The 20,001-nt window shown below is 37.6% G+C and overlaps 1 protein-coding gene across 1 annotated transcript in view; it reads left to right on the forward strand.

Annotated features, from left to right (window-relative positions):
• The window catches only part of LOC116756959 (C2 calcium-dependent domain-containing protein 6-like), a 91,021-nt gene that overhangs the window by 61,184 nt on the left and 9,836 nt on the right, over window positions 1–20,001 (forward strand). The window contains exons 8-9 of the mRNA XM_032638157.1: window positions 1,329–1,408; window positions 7,771–7,917. Coding sequence (XP_032494048.1) covers window positions 1,329–1,408; window positions 7,771–7,917 — 227 coding nt within the window. The remainder of the gene's footprint in view (window positions 1–1,328; window positions 1,409–7,770; window positions 7,918–20,001) is intronic.

The raw sequence follows: 20,001 nt of genomic DNA on the forward strand, positions 1-20,001 counted from the left end.
TAATCCCTTCTCCCCATGATCATTTCAACATCAACCCTTCTTGATTCATCAAGAGAGTAATATGCCCAAAGAAGGTATCTTCCTAGGTTTAGCCTGCCCCTTTAAATTTACTACATATATCCATGTCGCAGAGAAAATTTTTGTACATTAACCTATATCCTTTTCTTTCATTATGTCCTCAGGCCGGATTCCTAGAATGGAAATCATTGTCAGTAATGGCCTTTTCAAGGAATTGTTCTAGAAAAATTGTACCAACATATATTCTTACCAAGTTTGAAAGAAATCTTGATATCCCTGGGTACTGTCACAGCTTTGGGGCATTTATAAACTCAGTCCCATTAGTACTGCAGTTATATAGGAGAAATGACCCGTATACTTTACATATAATCTTTAATTTTCAGTTTTTGCTGTTTCATATTCTTGGCTGCTTTTAATTAGGAATTGAGAGTCGGTACATCAGTCTTATTAAATAAGTCTACTGCTGTGTGTTAACAGGGAAATCCCTGTAAAATGTATTTTTAAATTTTGCCTGTGGTAATCATAATGTTTTTAAATACATTTTGAATCACAGGTAAGTAATATATTGATGAAAGCCACTAGACACAAGCTTTTTTTCATTTTCCCCTTTCTGCTTTGATTTTTCTTTCTTTGCATTTTGCCTATTTTCTTATCATAAATTAGGCCTTATAGGGATCCCTAATCAGTCCTAAACTGTGTCACAAAAGGCTTAGTCCTTTTTGTGACAAAGTTTATGAGTACCAAGTTCAGAGATAGGTGTTGTATCTGGATATAACATGTAACAGTCCCATTCTTAGGGAGATAGATCCTTTTCAAATAAGACTGGGCAAATACTGTATTGTTTTATGTAGGTGGACTCTACTAAAAACTAGGAACAAAGGCATTGTAAGGAAAAGAGTGGGAAATTTAATAAAAGTTCTATTTGATTTTATGTCCATGAACTTTTCAATAACATAGTCCCCTACTTACCTATCATGATAATGTATAAAGAGGACTTGCACTGGAGGAGATAAAGTTGCATTCAAATGTTGGCTCTCATGCCCGTTGGGTGACCCTTGAACACTTACTGATCTTCAGTATTATCTGTAAAATAGGCATAGTTATCTACCTCATAGGATTCTTGGGATGATTAAATAATAATAAAGATGCAAAATTATTGGCAGATACTTAGTGCTCAATGTTAATTCTTTCTTCCTCTCTTAATTCCTTTCCTCTTTATATATATCATTTAAGTCCTGGGGGATAGTAGTATTAGGAAGAACTGGAATTGTAACTAAACAGTGTTAATATATACTTATTATTTTCCTCAGTTAAAACCTCTTCAGAAAATTATTAAGCCATCTATGTTTATGAATATTGCACCACCTCCAGAAAGAACAGACCCTGTGACGTAAGTGTTAAAGTCTTATTAACACAGTTATATCATGTGGCATTTAAAATATGTAATCCATTTGATGGATAATTTTGGTTGTCTTAAGACATGGCCAGAATGAACCTGACTCCAAGATAAAGAAAGCAGTGCATTGTTTTGTTCAAGGAGGAAGATATTTTGAGTTTCTGGGTGTAGCCCTGGAGAGAGGAGTTGAGGAGGTCTGGAGATAAGAAAAGAAGAGAAGGGTTGCCAACTTCATGGCTGAAGGAGGGAAGGGAGGAGAAGCCTAATGAGGAAAGTTGGCCAGTGAGATGTTCCTTTTGCAGAAAGAGGTGAGGAACTTTTAAGATCAAGGTTCCTAATAGTTGCCAGTTTTCTGCTCTGCAGTATGGTAGCATTACCCCCCACTTCCACACACTCCAGTTGTTATTTCCAAATTTTCAGCAAAAAGCCTATGGTCAAAAAAATGCAATTAGCAGGCCAAAAGTAACTTAACGTATAGTATGTCAATTAGTCTTGCAATTTCAACAGTAAAAATAGATCAAAGAAAAATGAGCACCTGAAAGAGAGATATTTAATCTATGGTGCTATCCAAGAATAAGGAATGGAAAATACTTGAAATGACATCGAGGAAATTAGGTATAGAATAGGAAATTATATTCTGAAGTTCTGATTTCCTATCAGCACTGGGTATTATCATTAAAAATAAATGTTGTCCATTTGGTATTGGTGATTTGTTGAAATAGCAAAGTTTAATGTTTTTCTTATGTTTATTGATTATTATTTCCTTATTTATCCATTGATTCAATAAACATTTATTGAATGTTTGCTATACCCCCAAGGCACTAAAAATACAAAGATAAAAGAGGTTTGGTCCCTGCCCTCAAGTAGCTCATGGTTTAATGCAAAGGTAACATGTAAAAAAAATAAGATAATACAAATGAGATGGAGCCCTACTAGAGGTTAACATAGAGGTCTGTGGGACACAGCCAAGGGGCTTCCCATACTTCTTGGGTGAGTTAGGAGGATCGTATTATCAAGTAAGGATCCACAAAAGAAAGAGTGCTCGATGTAAGACTTGAAAAATGAGTAGTGGTGCATCAGGTTGATTTTGTAAGGGCGAGGAGACACATTCCCCAAAGACAACACATAAGTAAAAGGTGGGAGCCATAAGAGGCTATGTTATAATGGGGAACAGTGAGTAGTTTATTGTGGGTTGCAAAGCGCATAGGAGCAAGGAAAGGAGCAATGGGAGATGAGCTGAAGCAGTAGTCACGGGCAAGATATGGTGGTCAAGAGGTGAGGCTCTAGAGTCCAGACTACATGGACTCTGCCAGGTACTAGCTGTGTGACCTTGGGCAAGTTACTTCGGCTCTTTGTGCTTCATCTATTGAATGGGATAAAAATAACAGCTACCCAATTGAGATATTTTAATGATTAAATAAGTTACATATAAAGCACTTGGAACATGGTAGCAAATAGAATTCTCAGTTGTTAGCTACTTATTAAAGTAATAAATGTTTTATCATCACCATCATCATCACTGTAGGTTTATGCTTCTCAAATGTGAGTAAATTTTACTCTTTTGAGTCCTCAGGGGTGTGTCGGGGCAACACAAAGCACTGGAAGGTACGGTGCATCTTTCTGGAGTATTACTTTGCTCAAAGATTTTGAGAGGGAAAATGTTATCTTAAAATTAACATTTATATATTATGCAGTAGAATTAAAAAGTCACAAATTTTCAAGATAACAAAATGATTCCAAAATGTGTGGTTTGTGTCTGATTGCATTAAGTTATACCTCCAGAGACCTTCACTGTCCTCTACCCACAGGAGTTCTTTATTGGAAAAATTTGGAAGTGCTTCAGATGTAGAACCATTGAAGAATTTTAAGTAGGGGAAATACCACGATCAACTTGCATTTTATATGATCCTATCAATAGGATTGAATATGGACAGAAGTAGCTTAGTATTGGATTGGAGGAAGCTGTTGCATTAGTCTACATGAGAGATACTGACAATCTGGACTAGGGCAATGACTTGGTGGATGTGACCGTTAATTCGGTGTGTCGAACTGACTGGGCCAAGGGGTGCTCAGATATGTGGTCAGATATTATTCTGGACGTTTTGAGTGAGATTAACATTTAAATCAGCAGACTGAGTAAAGCAGATTGCCCTCACTAATGTGGGTGGGCTTCATCCAATCAGTTGAGAGCTCAAATAGACAAAAAATCTGACCCTTCCCTGAGTAAGAGAGAATTCCTCCTGCCTTATTGCCTTTGACTGAAACATTGGCTTTTTCCTGCCTTCAGACTTGAATGGAAGCATCAGCTCTTCCTGGATCTTGAGTCTGCAGACTTTTGGACTAGAACTATGCACCATTGGCTCTCCTGGCTCTCTAGCTTGACCCACTCATCTTGCAGACCTTTGGACTTGTCAGCTTCCATAATCACTTAAATTAATTCCCTATAATGAACTTCTCTGTCTGTCTTTCTCTTTCTCCCCCTCTCTCTTCATCTTATTGGTTCTGTTTCTCTGAAAAGCTCTCACTAATACAGATTTTGGTACCGAGTGTGACTCTAGAGAAACAGAAGATTAAGGACAAGTTTTCTGAATTGGTTCTGGGGTTTGTGGAATTAGCTCTCTAATCCGATTATAGATTTAAAGACTCTAATGACTCTGTTTCTAGTGGTAAAGAGACACCGATAGTCCATGGAGTGATCTGGCAATAGCGATGTGAAAAATATCACCCATTGGATACCCCTAATCAAAGCAAAGAAGCAAAGATATGGGTGACTATATATATGATACTTTCAAACATTTTTGTCAAACTAGTGAATATAATGAATTGGCTGGGTATTCCTAATGTTGATGGACAAAGGTGAGAAAAGAACGAGCTCAAGGATTCAAATTCCCAGCTCAAGCATTGTGTAAATGACCTGAAATCTTCCGTGTATGCCCTGCAGGAGACCCTTATCTCCTATAGCCATAATACTAAGATTGCTGAAAATCGGAAGCCAGAACTTCATCCTGCCTGCTGCCTGAATTACAAGGCAAATTGAGCTCCCAGCCTCACAGGGTGTCTACTGTTAAAGTGAGGATATTGGTTGGGAATAAGTGGGACCCTTAAAGTTGGGATGGGAAAATAGGAGAAGGCTCTGATGAAGCTGGGGACGCTGAGCCCATAAATTCTGATATATCTGCTTTGCCAGTTGAAGTGACCTCTCAAACCCCAGTGGAAGAGACCACAAAAGTGGTAGTGGCCTTTCCAGCCCATCTGAGGGGATTAACCCTGCATTACTTGAAGAAACAGTAATGGCCTCTTCTGAGGCAGTTGCCATGCAAGACGATGTTGATTCTCCTCAAGACTCACCCCCATGGCCCCCCTTTGCTTCTAGGCCTGTAACTAGACTCAAATTCCAGCAAGCCCCTAAAGGTGAGGTTCAAAGTGTGACCCACGAGGAAGTACACCACACTCCAAAAAGAACTGCTTGAGTTTTCTAATTTATATATATACAAATCCAGGGGGGGCTTCCCTGGTGGCGCAGTGGTTGAGAGTCTGCCTGCCGATGCAGGGGACACAGGTTCGTGCCCCGGTCCGGGAGGATCCCACATGCCGCGGAGCGGCTGGGGCCGTGAGCCATGGCCGCTGAGCCTGTGGGTCCAGAGCCTGTGCTCTGCAACGGGAGAGGCCACAACAATGAGAGGCCCGCGTACCGCAAAAAAAAAAAAAAAAAAAATCCAGGGAACATGTGAGGGCATGGGGATATTAAAGATATGGGATAATGGTGGCAGGATCATAAAGTTGGATCATATCAAATTTATGGATATGGGCTCACTGAGCAGAGATACTACGTTTAATTTGCAGCTTGGGGAGTTACAAAGGACTCTAACACTTTGTTGGTTACTGAAACATGGACCAAAAGATAGCCCACTGTGAGTGGATTGAAAATGCCAGGTCTACTTTAGTTTAATGTAGAGGAAGGAATTCAAAGGTTTAGGGAGATTGTAGTGTTAGAGTGGATTTGTCATTTAAGACCTACTTATTCACCCTGGGAGGCTCCAGAAGACACACCTTTCACCATGACTGTGACAAATAAGTTTGTGAGGGAATCCCCACCCTTGAAGAGCCCTGTGATTGCTCTTCTCTGTAGGCCAGACCTTGCAGTGGGAACTGCAGTCACTGAACTGGGAAACCTAAATGAACTGGGAGGAATTGGATCCTGAAGTGGCAAGGTGGGTGTGGTTACTGTGATGGACAGCAGGATCAAAGCAGCAACCACAAACGTCTGATTCATGTAGACCTATTGGCATTGGCTGCTTGATCATGGTATTCCTAGAAATAGAATATACAGGAAGCCTGCTAAATTCTTACTTGATCTGTGTCAGCAGAAAAGTTCTAGGTCAAATGAACAAAAGTCTAACCTAAAGCATAAAAACAGAGCTCCTCAATCAGTTCCCAGTTTGAACCAGTTTACAGACCCAGAACCCTTTGAATGAAGGGGAAGCCTGATCCCCTTGAGGAGAGACCTCAGTACAGTGCCAAAAATTATGTTAATCTTTCTCCCAGCATTCCCCCAAAGGAACTACAGCCTTTTACCAGGGTAACTGTGCATCAGAGAAAAGGAAATAGAGTTTTCAGAGACTACTGGACCCTGGCTCTGAACAGACACTAATTCCAGAAGACCCAAAATGTCACTGTTGTCTACCAGTTAGAATAGGGACTCATGGAGGTCATGTGGTCAATGGAGTTTTAACTCTGATTCATCTCATGGGGGACCCAGTGGGTCCCCAAACCCATCCTATAGTTTTTTTCCCCAGTTCCAGAATGCATAATTAGAATATATGTATTCAACAGTTGGTGAATACCTTCCCTGTCCTGTGGAATGAGGGATATTACAGTGGAAAAGACTAAATGGAAGCCACTAGAGCTACCACTAAGAGTAAACCAAAAGCAATACCTGGAAGGATTTCAGAGATTAGTGCCACCATAGGGATTTGAAAGGTGCAGGGATGGTGGTTCCCATCACAACCCCATTCAACTCACTTATCTGGCCTGTGCAGAAAAGAGATGTATCTTGGAGAATGACAGTAGATTATTGTAAGCTTAACCAGGTGGTGACTCCAAATGCAGCTGCTGTACCAGTTTGCAGTTTCATTGCTTGAGCAAATTAACACACCCCCTGGTACCTGATATGCAACTCTTGATCTGGCAAATGCTTTTTTCTCCATACTTGTTAATAAAGTCCATCCAAAACAGTTTTATTTCCACAGGCAAGAAGACCAGCAGTATACCTTCACTGTCCTACCTCAAAGATACATCACTCTCCAGCCCTATGTCATAATATAGTAGACAGGAATCTTGATTACTTTCTCTTATATAAGATCTCACACTCACCCTTACAGTAATGACATTATGCTGATTGGACCTAGTGAGCAAGAAGTGGCACTATTCTAGACTTATTGGTAAGATATTTGCATGTCTGAAGGTGGGAAATAAGTCTGATAAAATTCGAGGGCTTTCTACCTCAGTGAAATTTTAGGGATCCAGGTATGGGGCTTGTCAAGATAGTCCTGCTGAGGTGAAGGGTAAGTTGTTGTATCTGGGCTCTCCTACAACCAAAAAAAGAGGCATAACACCTAGTGGGCCTCTTGGGTTTTGGAGGCAACATATTCCTTTGGATGTGCTACTCTGGCCCATTTACTCAGTGACCTGGAAAAAATATTTATATATATGTTTTTCTTCCCTTTCATCTCCTTATCATGTAACATAATATATATTTCCTTTATATCGTAATATTTAAGTATTGTTAACCTTACATCATAGTTATTTAAGTTTCAGAATATTAAGGAGAAGAGTAAACATCACCCAAGGACTTTACATCCTTTTCTGAGGAAGGGGCTGGCGAGTTTTTGCCTGTATGTATACAGGAGAGTTGTATCATGTAAGGTTAATTATGACCTTGTTATTGTTTTCATTTGGAGATTAAGCATGTTGTAAGATGTTTATGGGTACCAAGTTGACAAGGGGTGGACTTGTGATGGTTAGTTTTTTGTGTCAACTTGACTGAGCCATGAGATAGAGATTTGGATCTAGAGAAAGGGAGAGAGGTCTGGGCTCAAACACTTTCGAATTCTCCTTAGAACTTCAGGTCCTTCTCTTCTTTCCCATCTCTGCTACCCATGATCTTAGTAGTAAGAGTACCCAAGAGGTCACTCTCTCAGTATTTCTGACTTCTGTCTTCTTTCCTAGCTCTATCCTCTAGTGGTCCAATATGGATCGGTGAGCTTACAGTGTAAAAGAGTGATTCAAAAGTGATAGCTAACACTGATTTTAGAAGTGAACTTTTGTATAATTTTAACTTTATTACCATTTTCCAGAAATGTTATTATACCACAACCAATAGAATATCCAGCATTCTTATCCCCAGACCTGAATGTTTCAGCTGGGGTGCCAACTACAGCATCTCAATCCAACCAGCCATCTGTAGTACGACTTGAAAAACTTCAGCAACAACCCCGGGCAAGGTAAAAAACAAAAACAAAACAAAACAAAAAAATTTTCATCTTATTTATGTGTTATTTGTATATTAATTTTTCATTTGAGACATAGGCTTGCTGTTGGTCCAGAAACCTTCATCATGGTGATATTATGGGTTCAGTGTTTGTTTTAAAAAGTCAATGATCTGGCAAGAAAAGGGGTGAGAACACATTAATACGGGAGAAAGTATAATATTTTCTCTGCCTCTTCACTCAACAATATAGTCTATAGGTCTCTTATACTCTTTTCTGTATTTCCCATCTTTTATCTCTATGCTTTAGATATTTTCTTCTGACCTGTCTTATAATCACTGGTTCTTTCTTGTTTGTCTCTTATCTACTGTTAAGCCAATTGAGTTCTTAATTTCAGTTATTTCCTTTTGTTATGGAATTTTCATTTACTTTATAGTTCCACTTCTCTACCAAAATCCTCAGTCTTATCTTTTAATTCTTTGAACATATTAATCATTGTATTTCAAAGTTCATCTCTGATAACTTGATTATTTGGATTTCCTATAAGTCTATACCTATTGTTGGTTTTTTTTCTCAGAGTTTTTAGTCAAATCTTATGTTCTCATATGCCTAGTTGTTTTCATCAAGTGCCAAACATTGTATTTGAAAATCTGTAGAACTGATTTGAGGCTCTTGATTATATATTTTTACAGATAATACATACATTTGCATCTGGCAGCCAGCTAGCCTAGGAGCACTAGCAATCCCAGATCACCTTAATTCAATTGAGGTGAAACTGAAATGATTTGGGCTCTAGTTCCTGTGGGCATTAGTCTTTTTCTGGTTTACTCTTATTCTTAACATCAAGGCCGGGACTAGTGAGAGGCAATCAGGGTACAATATTTAAGGAGGCACTTATTCTTGGGGTATAGCCCTCTAGGGCCCCAACTGAAAGCCTAGGTGCTTACGATGGCTTCTCATCCTTAACAGGGGCTGAACTCTGGTTTTTGTTCCCTCATTCTTACATATTTCTCTCAAAGCTCTTAACTCTTGTCCACCTCAAATGCCTTGAAGGAAAATGGCTCCAAATTATGGGCTCAGAGTCTCCAGACTTCCTTTCTGTCTGGCATCTTGGATTTGCAAATTCTTGCTGCCTTTATAACTGACTGATGCTTCCAAAGAAAAAATTTTAAAATACTTCGTCAGCTTTTTCAGTTGTGCAGTGAGATGGTCTGAAATAATCGAGTCCATCATTGCCAGAAACAGAACTCCTAAAATTTTAAAAATGGTGTTTATGTATATGCATATTTTACTCAGACTTATAAATTAATTCATAAACATTGAGTTGAGTGATTAAGGAAACCCTTTTTCTCCTAGTCCTATGTTTTATTCTTTCAACAACATTTATTTATTTCTATTGGAGTATAGTTGATTTATGTTGTGTTAGTTTCAGGTGTACAGCGAAGTGAGTCAGTTATATATATACATATATCCACTCTTTTTTAGGTTCTTTTCCCATATAGGTCATTACAGAGTATTGAGTAGAGTTCCTTGTGCTATATACAATAGGTCCTTACTAGTTATCTGTTTTATACATAGTAGTGTATATATGTCAACCCCAATCTCCCAATTTATCTCTCTCCCCCCTCCCCTCTGGTAACCATAATTTTGTTTTCTGCATTTGTGACTCTATTCCTGTTTTGTAAATAAGTTCATTTGTACCATTTTTTAGATTCCACATAATATTTATTTATTTTTATTTCAGTTTTATTGAGATATAATTGACACACAGCACTGTATAAGTTTAAGCAGTACTTAATGATTTGACTTACATACATCATGAAGTGATTATCATGATAAGATTACCAAATATCCATAATCTCATATAGATTCAAAATAAAAGAAAAAGAAAAAAGATTTTTCCTTGTGATGAGATCTCTTAGGATTTACTCTCATAACAGCTTTCATATATAACCTATAGCAGTGCTAATTATGTTAATCATGTTGTACACTGAATGCCTGCTACTTATTTATCTTACAACTGGAAGTATGTACCTTTTGACCACCTTCATCCAATTCCCCCTCCCCCACCCCCGGCCTCAGGTAATCCCAAATCTGATCTCTTTTTCCTATGAGCTTGTTCTTTCATTTTTTGGAGTATTATTGACCTACAACACTCTATTGTTCCTGGTGCACAACACAGTGACTTAACATTTCTATAAATTACAAAGTGAACACCATGATAAGTCTAGTTACCATCTGTCAGCAAAGATATTACATTAGTTTTGACTATATTCCCCATGCTTTACATTTCATCCCCGTGATCCGTTTATTTTGTGACTGGAGGTTTGTACCTCTTAATTTCCCTTACCTATTTCACTCCTCTTCCACTCCCCTCCACTCTGTTTGTTCTCTTTGTGTATGATTCTGTCTCTGATTTGTTTCTTCATCTGTTTTGAATTTTAAATTCCACATATAAGTGAAATCATACAGTACTTGTCTTTCTATGCCTGACTTGTTTCAGTTAGCGCTGTACCTTTTTTGTTGCAAATGGCAAGATTTCATTCTTTTTATGGCTAATGATACACCATTGCATATGCGTGTGTGTATACACCACATCTTCTTTATCCGTTCATCTATCAGTGGGCACTTAGGTTGCTTTTGTATCTTGGCTATTGTGAATAATGCTGCAGTGAACATAGGGATGCATATATCTATTTAAATTAGTGTTTGTGTTTTCTTTGGAAAAATACCCAGAAGTGGAATTGCTGGATTGTATGGTAGTTCCATTTATAATCTCTTGAAGAACCTCCATACTGTTTTCCATAGTGGCTGTCCCAATTTACATTCCCATCAACAGTGCAGGAGGGTTCCCTTTTCTCCACACCCTCACCAACACTTGTTATTTGTTGTCTTTTGATAATACCTATTCTGACATTCTGTGAGGTGATATCTGATTGTGGTTTTGATTTGCATTTCCCTGATGATTACTGATGTTGAACCTCTTTTTATGTGTCTGTTGACCATCTGTATGTTTTCTTTGGAAATGTGTATGTTCAGGTCCTTTGCCAATTTTTTAATCAGATTGTTTGCTTTTTTGATGTTGAATTGTATGAGTTCATTGTATATTTTGGATAAGAACCCCTTATCATTCATATTGTTTGAAAATACTTTCTCCCATTCAGTAAGTTGGCTTTTCATTTTGTTGATGGTTTCCTTTGCTGTGCAAAAGCTTGTAAGTTTAATTAGGTCTTATTTGTTTATTTTTGCTTTTGTTTCCCTTGTTGGAAGAGACATATCCAAGAAAATATTGCTAAGACCAATGTCAAAGAGTGTACTGCCTGTGTTTACTTCTAGAGTTTTATGGTTTCAGGTCTGACATTTATGTCTTTATTTGTTTATTTTGTGTATGTGGTATGAGAAAGTAGTCCCATTTGATTGTTTTGTATGTAGCTGTCCAGTATTCCCAACACGATTTACTAAAGAGGCTGTCTTTCCCCCATTGTATATTCTTGCCTCCTTTGTCGTAAATTAATTGATCATGCAAGTATGGGTTCACTTCTGAGCTCTTAAGTCTGTTCTATTGATTTATGTGTCTGTTTTTGTGCCAGTACCATACTATTTTAATTACTGTAACTTTGTAGTGTAGTTTGAAATCAGGGAGTGTCATATCTCCAGCTTTGTTCTTCTTTCTCAAGATTGTTTGGGTAATAAGGGACTTTTGTGTTTCCATACAAATTTTAGAATTATTTGTTCTAGTTCTGTGAAAAATGTCATTGTTATTTTGATAGGGATTGCATTGAATCTGTAGATTGCCTTGGGTAGTACGGTCATTTTAAAAAATACTAATTCTTCCAACCCATGAGCAAAGTATATTTTTCTATTTGTTCGTATCATCTTCAATTTCTTTCATCAGTATCTTATAGTTTTCCAAATACAGGTCATTGACCTCCTTAGTTAGATTTATTCCTAGGTATTTTATTCTTTTTGATGTGATTGGAAATGGGATTGTTTCCTTAATTTCTCTTTCTGAAACACAGCTGATTCCTTTTTTTTTTGATGTTTGACAATGAATTATTTAATTGAAGTATAGTTGATTTACAATATTATGTTAGTTTCAGGTCTACAGCATAGTGATTCAGTATTTTTATAAATTATACTTCATTAGAAGTTATTACAGGGACTTCCCTGGTGGTCCAGTGGTTAAGACTCCATGCTTCCATTGCAGGGGGTGCAGGTTCAATCCCTGGTTGGGGAACTAAGATCCTGCATGCTGCGTGGCGTGGCCAAAAAAGTTTTTTTAATTAAATTTTAAAAAGTTATTACAAAATAATGGCTATAATTCCCAGTGATGTACAATGTATCCTTATTGCTTATCCATTTTATACATAGTAGTTTGTATCCTTTAATTACATACCCCTTTTTTGCCCCTCTCTTCTTCCCTCTCCCCACTGGTAGCCACTAGTTTGTTTTCTGTATCTGTGAGTCTGTTTCTGTTTTGCTAGATACATTCATTTTATTTTTTAGATTCCACAAATAAGTGATATCATACAATATTTGTCTTTCTCTTTCTGATTTATTTCTCTAAGCATAATATTCTCTAGGTCCACCTATGTTGCTGCAAATGGCAGAGTTTCATTCTTTTTTATGGCTGAGTAATATTCCATTGTGTGTATGAATAAATCTCTTTTGTCCATTCTTCTGTTGATGGACACTTGAGTTGCTTCTATATCTTGGCTGTTGTAAATAGTGCTGCTGTGAACATTGAAGTGCATGTATCTTTTCAAATTAGGCTTTTCATTTTTTCTGATTTATACTCAGGAGTGGAATTGCTGGATCATATGGTAGTTCTATTTTTAGTTTTATGAGGACCCTCCATATTGTTTTCCATAGTGGCTTCACCAATTTATAGTCCCACCAACAGTGTGAAAGGGTTCCCTTTTCTCCACATCCTCACCAACGTTTGTTATTTGTAAACTTTTTGATGATAGCCATTCTAACAGGTGTGAAGAGATATCTCATTGTTTCGATTTGTATTTCTCTAATAGTGATATTAAGCATCTTTTTTGTGTGTGTTAGCCATCTGTATATCTTCTTTGGAAAAATGTCTACTCAGGTCTTCTGCCCATTTTTTGATTGGGTTGTTTGTTTTTTGATATTGAGTTATATGAGCTGTTTATATATTTTGGATATTAACCCCTTCTGGCTAGTCATATCATTTGTTCAGTTATTGTATTCTTCAGCTCTGTGATTTCTCTTTGGTACTTTCTTATATTTTCTGTCTCTTTGTTGAAATTCTCACTTTGTTCATACATTTTTCTTCTGACCTTGATGGGCATCTTTATGACCATTATTTTGAATTCATTATCAGGTAAGTCACTTATCTCTGCTTCATTAATGTCTGTTTCTAGAGTTTTATCTTGTTCTTTTGTTTGGAACTTATGTTTCTGGAGTTTTATTTTATTCCTTTGCTTAAGACTTATTCCTTTCTTACTTCATTTTCCTTGACTCTCTGTGTTGGTTTCTGAACATTAGATAAAACAACCACCTCTCTAAGTTTTGATGTTGTGGCCTCATTGTAGGAAAGGAACTTTACCATCAGCCCAGCCCAAGTTCTTGGGTTGTCCCTCAAACCTTTGTGATGGTCCAAGTCACCTTGTTTGTTCTTAGTCACCCTCCCAATAGTTGAGGGCATGTCAAGACTTGTCAGTGTCCCAAAGGGAAGATCTCAGTCAACACCTAGATTCAGGCTGATTGGAAGCTGAACCCCCAGGTAGATGCTGGGAAAGTATGTAGTTAGAGCCCTTTCAGGGACAAACTGGAAGACTTTTTTTCCTCTTCCCTCTGTGCTGGGCCTGTTTGTATAGTCACAGGGTTGGTGGTGCACCTGCACCCATTAAGACTGCTTCTTTGTGTACTATAGTCCTGTAGACTGGTAAATGCAAACCCTGTTGACTATGACATCAGGCAATCTGGGGGCCTGTGCCTTGGGCGGCAGCCACAGAATCTGGGGTGCCAGTTGTATCTACAGACTTTTCCTTGGAGATACTGGTGATCTGGATCAGGCTAGAGGGAGAAGAGAGATGCAGTGTCTGCTGCCTTCCCTGGTTTCCAGGGAGGATTGCAGTCAGCCCCTAGAAGCATGCTAAATTAGAAGCCTGACCCTCAAACATTAACTTTTACAGAATGTGAGAGGCTTCTCTTGGGGAAAGACTGGGAGATGGACACTTTTTGCCTACTCTGTGCTGAGCCCTTGGCAAATAACCATGGCAAGTCCTAGAGAACCCATTAAGAACTATTTCTATTTTGTTTTAACCTTGAGGGTCTCATGGTCACAAGCTAGGTGTGACCTAGCTAGGTGTTTTGGGGCCCTGTCCCTCAAGTGGTAGTCTTGAAAGTTGGAGCACTCATTGTGGGGTCCAAGCCTTTCTCTCCTCAAAGAGATGCTGGGAATTGGAAGTTCCTTCCCAATTGTATGACATGGTGCCAGGGTTAGGTTTATGATGAGAGTGTGTCTCAGCCTTTCCTACCCATTTGCTGTGGGTATTTTCTCATTCGTCCAGTGTTTAGGAGTTGCTCAGCTATTTCTGGATTTCTTTCAGCAGGAATTGGTCCTTGTACAACTATAGATTTGGTGTATCTCTGAGAGGAGATGAATGAGTTCAGGAGCCTCTTCACCATCTTGGACTGGAATCCACAAATTTCTTCAGTTCTTGGCTTAGTAGAACACATCTGGATCCTTATAATGCTTCTCCATTCAGAGTGGCTCCCTGAGCTCCACCTGCAGAACCTCGACTTCTTTGGCTTCCAGTGACAGCGATGGCTGTTGCTCTGCCTTCTCTTGAGTGGCAGCACCACCCAACCCCCTTCTTCCTAGCAGAATGGGTCCCCCTCTCCTCCTTCTGCTCACTGACTCCCATGTATCTTTGTTGTGTGTTTCTGCAACCTAAGAATGTTATTTTGATCCTTATTATCTTCTTATAACTACTTTGGAATTTGGCCCTGATAATTCTCTGTTGCTCAATTTTATATGAAATTAATTTTCCTGAATTTTTTGTAGAAGCTTGGTTCCGAAAGCTTTTCTAGCTTTACAGAGCTCCCACTTCTGAAGTTTTTATTTGGTGTTTAAAAATACAGTGACCTTCTTTCAAGGTTTTCTGAGGCCCTGTCCCTAAGTAGAGACCTGGCTGGTCAGTTTTGAGCATTCTCAGTGGTTAGACTACTCCAGTCCTTTAATTCTTATCATGAATGGTTTGTACTCACCCACTATTGGAATGAGCAAAACCCTCCCAGTTTCAACTGCTATTCTCAGGCTGGCTGGCTGTGCTTTCTTGTGACTACCTGTTGGCTATTTGGGGTTCTCTTATTCTCACATTCATCAGATGCCCCTTTTATACCTGTTGCTTTCTCCCATATATTCACTGATACCATGAAGGTCTTATGTATATGGGGTTAATAGGGAAACCTTGTCACATGGTTTTGTTGTAAATGTTGCCTATAAGTTTTTGGGTTTGCTACCTAGATGCTCTGAATGTTTTTATGTAGATATTTGGGAGGATTCAAAAACTATGCTACTTCTGCTTTCATCATCTTCTTGGAATTTTCCTTTTTAGCTAAACTTTCATATTCATAATAACTTATTTGTGGTATCATTTGGGGGAATTTATTTAAATAATCATATCATCTATAAGTAATAACAATTTTCTTTCTTTGTTCCCAATCCTTAATTTTTAGTTTTGTTTTCTTGTCATTCTATGCTGTCTGGAAGCTCCAGTCAATGTCTGTTGTAAATGGTGAGGGTGGATATCTTTGTTTTGTTCAGGATCTTTCATGGCAATGCTTCTAGCATTTAATAGTCAAGCACATTATTTATATAGGTTTTTTGGTTGATGTCCTGTACCAGATTAAGTAAATTATTCCATTCTGTTCCTAGTTTTCTAAGAGTTTTCTATTTTAATCATGAATGGATGTTGGATTTTGCCAAATTATTTTTCTCTTTTAATCAGTTAAATTGTATTTAAATTAAACATTCTTTTATTAATGTCAAAATACCCTTATATTCCTGGGATAAAGCCAACTGGTTCATGGTATATTATCGTTTCCTTATACCACTACATTTTTTTGTACTAAAATTATATTTTATTTGTAACATTTGCATCTATGTTTGTGAATGAGATTAGACTAATTTTCCTTCTTTATAATGTCCTTGTTATGCTTTATTGTCAAGGTCATAGTGTCCTAATGAAATGAATTGAGAAACATTTCCTCTTTTCCATTTAATTCTTGTCGATTATATTTTTAGATTATGAAAGCCTTTTGAAATCTGGATTAAAAACTAAATTCCTATCTTTTCATTTGTTTTATTGCAGAGGATATCATATATGTGTTGAATAATTTATAAAATATGTATATATAGTTTAAATGAGAGCAATATATATAGAATAATTTCTTAAATATGTATGTATAACTTAAATAAAGATAATGAGATCATTGCCTAGATATTTACAATTCGAGTTAAGAAATACAACATTACCAATATTATAATGTGTTTTGTGTGCCCTTATGAGATTACATCCCTCTCCCCAACTCTCCCCAGGTAACTACTATCCTGATTTTTGTTGTAATCATTCCTTTTCCTATGTGTCCTTAAACAATATATTGTTGGTTTTCTTCTTTTTTTTTTTTTTTTTTTTTTTTTTTTTTAAACATCTTTATTGGGGTATAATTGCTTTACAATGGTGTGTTAGTTTCTGCTTTACAACAAAGTGAATCAGCTATACATATACATATGTTCCCATATGTCTTCCCTCTTGCGTCTCCCTCCCTCCCACTCTCCCCATCCCACCCTTCCAGGCTGTCACAAAGCACCGAGCTAATATCCCTGTGCCTTGCGGCTGCTTCCCCCCAGCTATCTACCTTACTACGTTTGTTAGTGTGTATATGTCCATGACTCTCTCTCGCCCTGTCAAAACTCACCCTTCCCCCTCCCCATATGCTTAAGTCCGTTCTCCAGTAGGTCTGCCTCTTTATTCCTATCTTACCCCTAGGTTCTTCATGACATTTTTTTCCCTTAAATTCCATATATATGTGTTAGCATACGGTATTTGTCTTTTTCTTTCTGACTTACTTCACTCTGTATGACAGATTCTAGGTCTATCCATCTCATTACAAATAGCTCAATTTCATTTCTTTTTAAGGCTGAGTAATATTCCATTGTGTATATGTGCCACATCTTCTTTATCCATTCATCCGATGATGGGCGCTTAGGTTGTTTCCATGTCCTGGCTATTGTAAATAGAGCTGCAATGAACATTTTGGTACATGACTCTCTTTGAATTTTGGTTTTCTCAGGGTATATTCCAAGTAGTGGGATTGCTGGGTCATATGGTAATTCTATTTGTAGTTTTTTAAGGAACCTCCATACTGTTCTCCACAGTGGCTGAACCAATTCACATTCCCACCAGCAGTGCAAGAGTGTCCCCTTTTCTCCACACCCTCTCCAGCATTTATTGTTTCTTGATTTTTTGATGATGGCCATTCTGACTGGTGTGAGATGATATCTCATTGTAGTTTTGATTTGCATTTCTCTAATGATTAATGATGTTGAGCATTCTTTCATGTGTTTGTTGGCATTCTGTATATCTTCTTTGGAGAAATGTCTATTTAGGTCTTCTGCCCATTTTTGGATGGGGTTGTTTGTTTTTTTGTTATTGAGCTGCATGAGCTGCTTGTAAATTTTGGAGATTAATCCTTTGTCAGTTGCTTCATTTGCAAATGTTTTCTCCCATTCTGAGGGTTGTCTTTTGGTCTTGGTTATGGTTTCCTTTGCTGTGCAAAAGCTTTGAAGTTTCATTAGGTCCCATTTGTTTATTTTTGTTTTTATTTCCATTACTCTAGGAGGTGGGTCAGAAAGGATCTTGCTGTGATTTATGTCATAGAGTGTTCTTCCTATGTTTTCTTCTAAGAGTTTGATAGTTTCTGGCCTTACATTTAGGTCTTTAATCCATTTTGAGCTTATTTTTGTGTATGGTGTTAGGGAGTGATCTAATCTCATACTTTTACATGTACCTGTCCAGTTTTCCCAGCACCATTTATTGAAGAGGCTGTCCTTTCTCCACTGTACATTCCTGCCTCCTTTATCAAAGATAAGGTGTCCATATGTGCGTGGGTTTATCTCTGGGCTTTCTATCCTGTTCCACTGATCTGTCTTTCTGTTTTTGTGCCAGTACCATACTGTCTTGATTACTGTTGCTTTGTAATATAGTCTGAAGTCAGGGAGCCTTATTCCTCCAGCTCCTTTTTTCGTTCTAAAGATTGCTTTGGCTATTCGGGGTCTTTTGTGTTTCCATACAAATTGCGAAATTTTTTGTTCTAGTTCTGTGAAAAATGCCAGTGGTAGTTTGATAGGGATTGCATTGAATCTGTAGATTGCTTTGGGTAGTAGAGTCATTTTCACAATGTTGATTCTTCCCATCCAAGAACATGGTATATCTCTCCATCTATTTGTATCATCTTTAATTTCTTTCATCAGTGTCTTATAATTTTCTGCATACAGGTCTTTCGTATCCTTAGGTAGGTTTATTCCTAGATATTTTATTCTTTTTGTTGCAATGGTAAATGGGAGTGTTTTCTTGATTTCACTTTCAGATTTTTCATCATTAGTATATAGGAATGCCAGAGATTTCTGTGCATTAATTTTGTATCCTGCTACTTTACCAAATTCATTGATTAGCTCTAGTAGTTTTCTGGTAGCATCTTTAGGATTCTCTATGTATAGTATCATGTCATCTGCAAACAGTGACAGCTTTACTTCTTCTTTTCCGATTTGGATTCCTTTTATTTCCTTTTCTTCTCTGATTGCTGTGGCTAAAACTTCCAAAACTATGTTGAATAAGAGTGGTGAGAGTGGGCAACCTTGTCTTGTTCCTGATCTTAGTGGAAATGCTTTCAGTTTTTCACCATTGAGGATGATGTTTGCTGTGGGCTTGTCATATATGGCTTTTATTATGTTTAGGAAAGTTCCCTCTATGCCTACTTTCTGGAGGGTTTTTATCATAAATGGGTGTTGAATTTTGTCGAAAGCTTTCTCTGCATCTATTGAGATGATCATATGGTTTTTCTCCTTCAATTTGTTAATATAGTTTATCACATTGATAGATTTGCGTATATTGAAGAATCCTTGCATTCCTGGAATAAACCCCACTTGATCATGGTGTATGATCCTTTTAATGTGCTGTTGGATTCTGTTTGATAGTATTTTGTTGAGGATTTTTGCATCTATGTTCATCAGTGATATTGGCCTGTAGTTTTCTTTCTTTGTGACATCCTTGTCTGGTTTTGGTATCAAGGTGATGGTGGCTTCGTAGAAGGAATTTGGGAGTGTTCCTCCCTCTGCTATATTTTGGAAGAGTTTGAGAAGGATAGGTGTTAGCTCTTCTCTAAACGTTTGATAGAATTCACCTGTGAAGCCATCTGGTCCTGGGCTTTTGTTTGTTGGAAGGTTTTTAATCACAGTTTCAATTTCAGTGCTTGTGATTGGTCTGTTCATATTTTCTATTTCTTCCTGATTCAGTCTTGGCAGGTTGTGCATTTCTAAGAATTTGTCCATTTCTTCCAGATTGTCCATTTTATTGGCATAGAGTTGCTTGTAGTAATCTCTCATGGTTTTTTTTATTTCTGCAGTGTCAGTTGTTACTTCTCCTTTTTCATTTCTAATTCTATTGATTTGAGTCTTCTCCCTTTTTTTCTTGATGAGTCTGGCTAGTGGTTTATCTATTTTGTTTATCTTCTCAAAGAACCAGCTTTTAGTTTTATTGATCTTTGCTATTGTTTCCTTCATTTCTTTTTCATTTATTTCTGATCTGATTTTTATGATTTCTTTCCTTCTGCTAGCTTTGGGGTTTTTTTGTTCTTCTTTCTCTAATTGCTTGAGGTGCAAGGTTAGGTTGTTTATTCGAGATGTTTCCTGCTTCTTAAGGTGGGCTTGTATTGCTATAAACTTCCCCCTTAGAACTGCTTTTGCTGCATCCCATAGGTTTTGGGTCGTTGTGTCTCCATTGTCATTTGTTTCTAGGTATTTTTTTATTTCCTCTTTGATTTCTTCAGTGATCACTTCATTAT

The sequence above is a fragment of the Phocoena sinus genome, chromosome 7 (assembly GCF_008692025.1).
Source record: "Phocoena sinus isolate mPhoSin1 chromosome 7, mPhoSin1.pri, whole genome shotgun sequence".
NCBI lineage: Eukaryota > Metazoa > Chordata > Mammalia > Artiodactyla > Phocoenidae > Phocoena > Phocoena sinus.